This window comes from Rhea americana, unplaced genomic scaffold (assembly GCF_003343005.1).
Source record: "Rhea americana isolate MKP2758 unplaced genomic scaffold, rheAme1 scaffold_4, whole genome shotgun sequence".
Classification (NCBI taxonomy): domain Eukaryota; kingdom Metazoa; phylum Chordata; class Aves; order Rheiformes; family Rheidae; genus Rhea; species Rhea americana.
Genome location: NW_028186534.1, coordinates 5584102 through 5595021, shown reverse-complemented (window position 1 = coordinate 5595021; position 10920 = coordinate 5584102). Strand labels below are relative to the sequence as shown.

The 10920-nt window shown below is 41.1% G+C and overlaps 1 protein-coding gene across 1 annotated transcript in view; it reads right to left on the bottom strand.

The window, feature by feature from the left end:
• Positions 1-5391: 5391 nt before the first annotated feature.
• Positions 5392-10920, bottom strand: part of RNF114 (ring finger protein 114) — a 6593-nt gene continuing 1064 nt past the window's right edge. The window contains exons 3-6 of the mRNA XM_085314253.1: positions 10020-10126; positions 9182-9296; positions 7626-7733; positions 5392-7407 (exon numbers count right to left, since the gene is read on the bottom strand). Of these exons, the coding sequence (XP_085170379.1) occupies positions 7342-7407; positions 7626-7733; positions 9182-9296; positions 10020-10126 (396 nt within the window). The 3' untranslated portion in view covers positions 5392-7341. The remainder of the gene's footprint in view (positions 7408-7625; positions 7734-9181; positions 9297-10019; positions 10127-10920) is intronic.

Sequence of the window (10920 nt, the reverse complement as noted above, 5' to 3'; positions counted from 1 at the left end):
GGTGAGGCCGGGCCGGGCCGGGCCGGGCCGGGCGGCTGTGGCGAGCCCGGCTCAGCACCTCCGCGGGGCCCCGAACCCGGGGCGAGAGGCCGTCGGCGAAGGGGCCGTGTTCCCCGCCCCGCGGTGGGAAGTGATCCCGGGGAAACGTGGCGCTCGACGCTGGGTTGGGTTAGCCTCTGCCAGCTGCAGGGTGTCTCCTCCTAGGTGACTCTCCGCAAGCTGCTGCTGCACATACGAAGATCACGTAATTCTTCTGCCCGGAGTAATTTTCTGTACAACCTACCCTCAACCAGTCGTGTGCAGCTTAGGTTGCCCTCGGGGACCAGATGATGCCAGCTGTAAGCAGGGCATGGCAACCAGACCCTTAGCTGCTGTGCCTGAGTTGGTGAGACCCTCAGCAGCATCGGGGGCTGGAGCAAGACCCCAGCCTGGGAGGGACAGGAGAAAAGCAGGAAGGAGCTAGGGTGACCCCAGAGCCCATTCACTCCCAGCTGCCCTTGTCACCATCCCACCACTGGACGGGAGAAGGAGGCTGCGGTGCAGACTGGGCAAGCCTCTGCCTTGCCCCATTGCTCCAAAAGCCCTGCGGGGATGCAGCCTGGAAGGGAGAAACACACTTCGCCGCAGGTTATTACTGCTTGGTGATGAGAGGAATCATTATTTGCAGAGGAGTAGGGCTCAACTCAGCCCTGCCCTTGTTGGCAGGAGTCAGCTTAGCCCTACTTGGGTCTCAGCCAGGAGTAATTCCCCCAACCCAGGCAGAGGTCAGGAATAAGTGCCCAGACCTGCTTGTCCCCTGCACATGGGCCAAGCAGGTTTTGGGCAACACATCCTCCCCCTGCAAACTGGTCTTAGACTTCTTCCCTCCTGCCCCCACCTGCCTTCCCTTGACTCCTTCCCCAGCGGGTTAGGCAGTGCATGGGTGTAAACCAGCCTGAGGGAGAAACACGCTCTCAGCTTTCTGCCTTCACGGTACTGTTGTACAGGGGAAGGCACCCAAGCCTCAGCGAGTAGGTCCTGGGAAAGCAGTGACCAGAGCCTTAGCTGTCCCTCCCCAAGCTTCCAGCTCATCCTGTTCCTCCCTCTCACGTTTGGATTTTCCCCCCGCTGGAAGAGCTCAGGGCACGGGTCCAGGCACCTGCTGTGAAAGGCTGGAGCGAGCCCCAGTTCCAAGACAGCTGCTGGCGGCGAGCAGCCGAGGGAGGGAGGAGAAGCGGGACCTGCTGGGAACGCCTCGCTGCTCGCATCCAACTCCCAGCCTCCTGCCACCCAAGGAAGGGCCTGTGATGCCAGGACACTCATGACTCACACATCACTCCCCTCGCTGGAGCTCGTCTCGAGCCCCTTGGTAACCACACATTACTGTTTAGCCACAATCCATGCGAAATGCAGAAGTGGCAAGCAAAGCTTTCCACTGGCAGGACTGCAGTTCAGGGATTTCAACTGACAATAAAGTCTTTCCTCCGGGTGGGAACAGCTCAGAAAGCTGCTGTTATTGCCAGTAACACACAATTGTGCAAAGAGATGTGTTTGCAAACTCTTCCTCTGCAAACACATTCTCTAGAGCTGTTCCTGTTCCTCCTGGGTTGCGGAGTTGCTCTCAGCTTTCAGTTGGGAATTTTCCTCATAGGAGGAATCTGTAGTTGTCAGGCACGGCATGCTTATCTGCGTAACCTCCCTGGATCACCTTCCTTGAAGTCAGCTGACTTCAGGGGAAACTTGCATCTGAAGGCGTTGGTGGGGTGCAGGCCAGATCCGCTCTGCTTCCCACAGGTGTGCAGGAGTCCCGCAGCGCCTCATCCCACAGTGCACCAAGCGGCACCAACTTGCTGCTCCAGGTCGCTCTCTTGGCTGCTTGCAGACGCCCTCCATGTGCTCATTACACCTGCTGCGGATGTGGTTATGCATTGGGGGCAGTTGCACAAGGTACCCAACTAAGTGGTTTTCTTTAAAGAGGCGAAGACACCTCTTCTGTTCTTTCTGAAATGTTAATAAGATCAGTTCCAACCGCAGCTAGTGCGCATGGAAAAAAAATGCATTTGCTAAAGGAAAAATCTAGCTCAAGGGAGGAGAGCGACCTGTTCGTGCCTCTGAGCCAGAAAGCTACAGGACAGAGAGCAGGGAGAACAGAGGGGAGGGGAAGCTCTGAAATGATTCATGGGCTGGAAGTGGCAGTGGTTTCTCAGACATCCCACCCATTCGCTGCAGTACAGGGCTGTGGAGGCAGCCGAGCGTCAAGGGTGGTCAGAGCAGCCCTGCTACCAGATTGTGGCATAGCTCCAGTTTGAAACCCACATGGATTGGCTTAAAGAGCTCAAAAGCATACATTAACCACCCCCAGAGCAGAAAAATCTATTGCAAGTTTCTTATTTTTACCTACTTGGGTCCCACAGCTATATAAAACATTTCAAGATTCCTGCTAGAGAGCAAAGCTCCTACAGTGACAGAACACAAAAGTGCAAATGGAACTTTTAGTTACAAAAAAAGGAAATGAATACCCTAGCAAGGCAATCTACATCCACTAGTGGTCTCTTTTTAATTAAGATGCATGAATCGACAGCGAGTTATGCACTGATACTTCCCTGTTACAGTAGTACTGGACTAGGTCTATGAATTATACTACAGCCTCCCGCTCCGCACACATAACTGATGACAAATTACAGTGGAAAAGCACACAGGACAGGATGTGAAAGATCCCCAGTTCGTATTGGCTGTAACCAGTCACAGCATACTTTCTAAAAGCAAGAACTCCCTCTACCGTCTAACGACCATTATAGCTGCTTTGGCACCACCCCGCTTTAGACAAGAACGCAACCAAAGGAGTTTAACAACAATTCACTAAACGTGAAATTAGTTAAATGCATACGGCTAAGTCTCCAGACATGACCATTCCTAAACTACCCATGTTAAACCACCTAACAGCAGAGAGTATGAGCCTTTTCCAGCTTTAAAGATAAAAATTGACACCATCCTAAAAATCAGGGTACAAGGTAGTGTCCTGTGTTTTTAACCGCAGGCATCTGTCATACTGCTGCTGTCATACTGCTTCACAACAGTCTCATTTTTATTCTCCTTACACCTTGATTATGGAAGAGAACTACATTGCATCAGGAATACTAAAACACCTCCCAGAAGCTCCAGTGCAATTTTCTTTAAAGACCAGTATCTGAACACTAGATAAGAACAAAACAGATGTGAGAAGGACTAGACAAAAAGACCAAGTCTTGTAGCAGCAATACGTATTTTCACTTTCCACTGTATTTTCACTTAGCTGTTAGTATCTTCTGGAGCTTTGGGGAGAGAGTGGGGAAGAAAATGTTTTCATAGTGGTTTCAACTTCCCCCATATGCATCACCTGGAAAATAATGAGGTTGACTCATTAAAAAAAAATAGTTGCTTTTGAAGAATTGAGGTCAGATCAATGGAAGTGATGGAAGCTCTGAGTTCAAAAACAAACACTCCCCCCAACCCTCAGACAAACGTCCCATTGTCATTTTTATTATATTTAAAGCATGGGCAAGGACTGCAGACATAACCCTCATTTGCTATTCCATATATTCTTGGTATTACTGATGTAAGAGTGGTAGCAAACATTAGTGATATTATTAGAGTCAGAGGACATAACTTCTCCCTCTGAAAAGGGACATTGATGTATATGGTTGCTCTTTTTCAATCCATTTCCTCTTAAATCTTTTGCTGCAAATCTTTGCAAAAGATTTGAAAAGCTTTTCAAAGCAAAGTGCTTTGAAAACAATGGCTGAAAGCATCTGAAGACTTTAAGTTTTGCTGGGAGTGTGGCTAATAAAGTGATGCTAAAAGATTCTGTCAACATTAGTACAAATCCTGACCACAAGAAGTCAGACCTTCTTATGCTGGTCTCACCAGTGACCATCCAGTATATCCGGCCAAAGGCCTCACCCAAACAAGCTTGTTGTGACTTTGTTAATCAGGTGACCTTAGAAGCCAGAATATACTGCCAATGCTTTATTACAGACAAGGTCCTTTAAAAGATCGCATCCCCCAGCATAAGGAGATCAGGGGGATTTACTGCTGTAATTCCAGATACAGTGATGCCAATTGTGTTAGGCAATGAATGCTGACATCAATTTATCAGACCTATTAAGGTCAGCCTTTGACTGGAGCCAGATTCATTCCAAAAAATAGAAGCTCAACTGCCTTCTTGTCTCTTCCCCTTCTGTCCCTCTGCCTCAGCGCTAATTGTCCTCCTAATGCTGTCTCCCGGTGCTAGACACTGGGAATTTCACAGTTGCAAGACAGCCCGATTAAATTATCACCAACAATGGGCATTTGAGATTTTCTATGCCTACAAGATCAGCTGCTGACAACGAGGTGAAAGCACTCTGGCAAAGTACTTCACTCCTGTGAGTAACACTATACTGGATTTAGAAGCCCAAACTAACTTGTTGTGTAGTAAGCCTTTTTTAGTCCAGAATTTTTGTACATAAACTAGATGAACCAAGGTTATACACAGGTCAAATATGTTAAAAAAAAATCAACCAGCAAGTATCAGTTAAGACATCTGACCATCTGCGTAAACAGGTTTATATTTGTTAATTTGACGAAGTCAGCACAGACACACAAAGCTCTTCAGTAGCTGGAATTATAAATAGAAATCTACTGCTCAGTTTATCTCTAAATGGTTGTATAGATGCTCATTCATGCTGTAAATTCATCTGTTATCAGCCTAGCAGGTGCCAAGACATTACTTCTTATTCATACACTAATTTAATCAAAATTAAAGTAGATTTTTTATGCATTTTCCTGCCAACTCATTACTTGCTCCCAATATTTTGTCCATACAACATATGAAATGATTCCCAGATAATAAATCAATGCAACTGAGATTTGACTTCCAAAGTCAACAAATGCATGGGGACCAACAGTTAGGGCATGATCATTCAGCACGAACAACTAGATTTCTGAACAATCGCTGCTATAAGCCACTCTAATTTTCACCTACTCAGACTGAGGATTATATATAGATATAACTACTCTACAAAATTGATGGAAAGTTAAAGCTGAGGGTTATAAAGATTGATTAAAAAACTACAGGACAATAAAACCTTCTTAAATTACCCAAGAAAATCTGTGGGTTTATTTCTCTGACTTATGTATAATACTAGCTTGGTTAGAACTGTGCTGTTTGGTCTGAACTGTTTCTCATAATCTGCCTGGTCCACTTATTTGAAAGACTGAAGATTCAGTTAACAATAAATCAGGACAAAATACGTACCAGAAAAAGCTGTAGTCTCCACATTACTCAGTTTCTAATGTGCTCCATATGGCATTACACAGCCAGGAAGAACTGATTTTATGGTGGTGTTGTAATGAAATGTACGGGCCACGAGAAAGAAATGACAAAAGTTCATGTGAAGATAGCATTTTATAAATTATATGAATTTTATTTATAACTTGTCCTCAAAAGTCAAACATGACAAAGTAATTGCTCGAAAGCTTCTAACTGCTCCTGAAATATTTTATCAGAATTTCATGGAAGTGCACTTAGAATAGTAGCAGAAATCTAGATTCAGGTCAATCAGCATCACAAAACTTGCTTCTAGCCAGAACGTAGAAGTCTCCACCCAGCCACTAACACATTGTAATCTCTTTGCAGATCAAGCATTAAAAATAACCGAATCCAAAATACAGTACTTTCTCCACAGTACTATGAAATTTCTTTTTCCCCCCCCTAGGACTGAGCTTCCAGTCACAAACGTATACTTAAGCATGAGTCTACACTGGTCCGTACCAAGTCTGTGAAAACGTACTAAAAACAAATTCAAATAAAATACATTAGCGGTCTCGCTGGACACAAAATTTAATCAAGAGGTTTGAGCTGGATTATATTACATAACCGTTTTAGGATAAGGCTATGCTACCATCTGCAGAGTGCAAAGTTAAGTTTGTTGGCCAAATTGATTAGTATCAAGTTTGTGCACGTTCACTACTCTAATTAAGCATGCCACGGTAAATTGGACTGGCCATCTCAATACTATGCTGATTTACACATTCTCATTAGGTGCCTCAGCTGGCTAGATCTCAGCATCTTGATCATTTAATTAACAAAGTGCTAAACTAAGAAAAGGAAGGAAGCTCTATAACAAAAGTGTGTAATGGAATGTATCCATTTACCATGTATTGGAACAGTCATCCTGCTTTCTGGTTTCTATTTAATTTTTGTTTGAAAGCTATACCTGTATATTATACATACATTATATGGAAAACAATCTAGAGTACAGCTTCAATTACTTCAGGGACATCCAAATGAAGTTCAGGAATTCAAAAATACTTGCTAAAATCTGAAAGGCAGAAAGTTAGTACTGTGCAAGCACTATGGATTATAAGTATTTTCTTTTATTTTTTTTTTAAACTAGCTTGCCCTGAGGGATGGAAAAACTGAAATTCATTCATGTATTTAGTTTTAGTAGGAAGCAGAAGTATTTTTTAAAAAAACTTCTAAATTCCTCTGTCAACATACAGTTTAAAATTAAAATGCTAGAAAACTAATGCAAAAGTCATTAATCATAAAGCCAGCAAAGAATTAGTATTTGATATATTACTTCAAATGCATCTTTTTTTTAAACCAAGACTAATAAAAGTCTATTTTTTAGGTTAGAAGCTATTTTTATCAGAGTATGGAAGAAAATAATAGGCACAGAACTTAAGTATTTTGAACTAGTCTCGTATACAGTTGCACAGATTTGCTAAGTAAGTTTGTAGTTTGAAGACTTATACTGAAGATATGTTTTCCATATAGTTGAGAGGCTGACTATAAGAATTCAAACACTGGTAAATATTATGAAGTCACAGTTATCATAGGCCACTTTAAATGGGAACCGATCTGACAATTACAGTTAACACCTAGAGCTCTTACTGAATGAACACAGAGCTGTGAATATACCTCTGACACTATCATTTAAGAAATGTGAATGAGATTGGGGAGAGTTATTTACCTACTAGCTCAGGCCATTCCTTCTGGAATGTTTTTGCTTTTAAAGAGAGTCAAATGAACACAACTGCAGAAAAAGAAGCATAGAAAAAAAAACAGATGTCTCTTTCGTGTCGACCTATCACTAAGCTTTGTGTGAAGCTTGTAAGAAAATTAGGCTGACATGGTTAAACAGCATACAACATGCTAACAAGAGACCAAATGATACAGAAAGACCAAACCAGGATTTGAAACCGAGAGATGGATATTAAAGAGTCTTCCATATTTCTGGATGCCTGAGTTCATCTTGGGATGTAAAGGGAGAAATGCAAGGAAGCTGGGCATTTCCCCCCTTATGGAAGCTTGGTTTTACAGTTAATCTTCTAGTTGGTTCATTTATCACGCAAAGAACGGATCAAAACCTGTGCCATCATATCATCTTCATCAGCATCATAATCCTATAAACAAAGGGTATAGAAACTCTTACTGCAACAGCCATATTAATTAATATAACACCAAGTAAATTCAGAAAATAGCTGCCTCATCCTCTGATTTGCTAATAATCCAGTTTCTCTAAAACAACGGATAAACTAAGAAGATATCTGCATGGATCAGATTGCACAATAGCACGATTTTTAAGAGTCAACCTGTATTCCAAAGATAATGAAACACATACCACAAAAGTATCATAYGAAAAGCGATGTCGCCTTTGAAGGTGCTCCATGAAGTTAGCACTCCTGTAATTTGGATCTCCCCATGGCATTGAGGCACAAATCGGGCAGACCTTCAAGAAAAAACAAGAACGCTAATTAAGTGTGAACAGTTAAGTGCTTATATGTTTACACTGGAAAGGACAGGACAGAAACAATAGACGAACAGACATAGATCCTGCAGCTCTGTTCAGCCCTGGGGAGGCCTCATCTCAAGGCTTGTGTCCAGTTCTGGGCTCCCTAGTACAGGAGAGACAGGGAGCTACTGGAGAGTCTCCAGTGCAGGGCTACAAACATGATCACAGGGCTGGAGCATCTGCCCTACGAGGAACGGCTGCAAGAGCTGGGCCTCTTCAGCCTGGGGAAGAGCAGACTGAAGGGGGATCTTATCAAATATAAGTACCTGAGGGAGAGCGTCAAGGGGATGGGGCTAAACTCTGTTCAGCCGTCCCATGTGACGAGAGGCAATGAGCAAAAACTGAACCACAGGAAGTTCCGCCTGAACGTGAGGGGGAATTTCTTCACTGTGAGAGTGACGGAGCACTGGGACAGGTTGCCCAGACAGGTTGTAGAGCCTCCTCTGGAGATCTTCAAGGCCCGCCTGGATGCAACCCTGTCTACCATGTTCTAGGTGACCCTGCTTGAGCAGGGAGGTTGGACTAGATGATCCACAGAGGTCCCTTCCAACCTTACTCATTCTGTGATTTTGTAATATGGAAGATTAAAGTCAGATCCGTGACAATCACTACTCTAAATGCAAAGTGATTTTAGATTACTTTACTAGGACTTTTAATTAAAAAAAATCAGGTAACAATCATTTTCACTTGATTTTTAGACCTCTGAACTGGAACGGTTTAGCAAGTCTTTTCCCTACATATTGAAAATTAGAATTACCAAGTACACCTGTTTGCTTTGAAAAATTTCATCCTTCATTTCTCAATAATAGAAAAGTTTTTTTGAACCCTTTTGCACAACTACTTCTCTCAAAGTGAAAGATTTTTTTTCTAAATTAATAATTTTGAATTTAAAAAAAGCACTTTCAAGAAAACTGAAAGATTCAAAGCGAATTACAAAATCTGTAATTCCTCTTGTATATGGTGGAGCATAGCAGATGAAGATTAATAGAGGGACATACAATTTTTTCCAAGTATTTTTCATATGAGTTTATAATGGTATCTTCTTGCTGAGAATCGCATAGAGAGATCTTAAACATAACATAAACATCTGAGAATATCTTTTAAGTTGTGTTAATTATTGTGCACAACTCCCTTCAAATACCTGCCATTTTTCAAATATGAAAGGATAATGTGAACTACATGCAGGAGGATTAGACACTAGTTACCTCTGGAGAATGTCTCCAAAAATCAAGTACATCTTAAACGTGTGAATAGCAAACCCACACTTGACTTTAACAGAAGCAATTATAAATACTTAACCTCAAGCAGTAAGTCTCTAACTCATTATTTCAAAGAGATTTAAGACTAGACTTCATTGCAATTCTTGAATCAAGACTTATTGTTACCACTTGTTTTGCATCCATGCTATGCAGAGTTTTGCAGTGTTCAACTAGCCCTTCTTGATCAAAGTTTTTCTCACTGCAGTATGGGCAAGGAAAGGTAAAGCGATTTGGAAAGTTCCTAGGTGAGGGAAGAAAAAAGAGACTATTTAACATTTTAGGAACAATAACTACTTATTGGATCAGCTACTTAGAATAAAAATTACTTCTATGTAATTAAGGCAAGCAATAATGCAATTTTAAGAATCAACTATTTTAATTCCTAAATTCCTGAAACGTTAAAAAACTCTTAATATCATTGATATTTATACAAAACTAGTCCTCTTACAAATGTTATGTCATTTATCAGTTTGCTTTAAAGAAACTAAAAGAAACAGGGCACAATTAAACACCCAATATGCTATAATACAGATCACTGAAATCAATTCCAACTTCCCTTCATTTTAAGTTACTAAGATCAAAAGACAGAAAGCCAGAACTATTATTTAACACCCTCCCCTGTTTTTATTAAGTATCCTGATTTTGAACTAAATCATGCACAGACAACACCAGACAGTAGAATAGCTTGCCTGTGCACATTCTGTTGGAGGATTAAGGCTTAGTTTAACAATATGAGAGGATTAAAAGAATTAACACCCAAACTGAGTGAAGAGGTAAACTCTACTATTACTCCAATATTCGACAGTTTGTATGATACACTGTAATACAGTTAACCTTTTTAAAAAAAAAAGATAAAAGGACTGTTCTCAGAACAAGCATCAATTTAGAGGTTTCATAATGATTACATGTTTACAGCCTGGTTTGGGATATCAGAAAACAGTATGTCCAGAGAAGAGCCAGTTACCTGGTGTTGTGAAGTGGTTCTTTAGTTACAGCTTTTACACCTTCCATTATATAATTCTGGTACTTTGAACAAGAAGCTGCGTGGCTACGCATCTTTGAGAGATACATCTGTGCAGGCAACAATTAAACAGCAAAGTTATTTTACACTACTTACAGTCATTTTCAGGCTTTTAAGCAGAGGAAATAAGTGATATGTAAAAGAAATAGCTTTTTATATAAATTGCTGAAACAGAGAAAAACACTTAGGCTGATGAGACAGAAAGCTGTCAAGATTAGGGATCAGCTAATCTGTAACTTTGTTGCCTATGCTAAAACACCATGCTGTTCAAGACAGCTCAATTTTATAAGCTTTTATACAAAAGGTTTCATATAAAGCTAGTTTACCTGGTTGCTGAGGAGACAAGCCAATATGGATAACACTTTAGATTTTAGTAATCAATCTATATACAATGTTCTGCAGTACACATCTTGATGATACACAGAATATACAACAAAGGAATGGAACTGAACCCACTTTCACAATTTTTACTTGCAAATGTCTGAAGGCTTTTTCCTTGAAAAAAATCCATTCTATGCTTTAAGACTTGCTAATGATCAATTTCAAACATGCTTTATATTATAATCTGAATCTTAATATCCTTCTCCAAGATAGAAAGAATGACATTTTAAGAGGAATAAGAGATACAAAATCAGGTAATAACCAAGGTTTAGACACTGATTAGCAGTAGATGTGAGATAAAGATATAGCTAACACATCCGCCTCCATTAGAAACCAACTGTAAGTCTGACAACTCTGTTTCAAACATTATCCTATTAATGAAAATTCAAATTTTCTGCAAGGAAATCTACATTCCAAGGCACTGCAATTTTCTATTATCTGCAACAGGAAAATAATACTATTC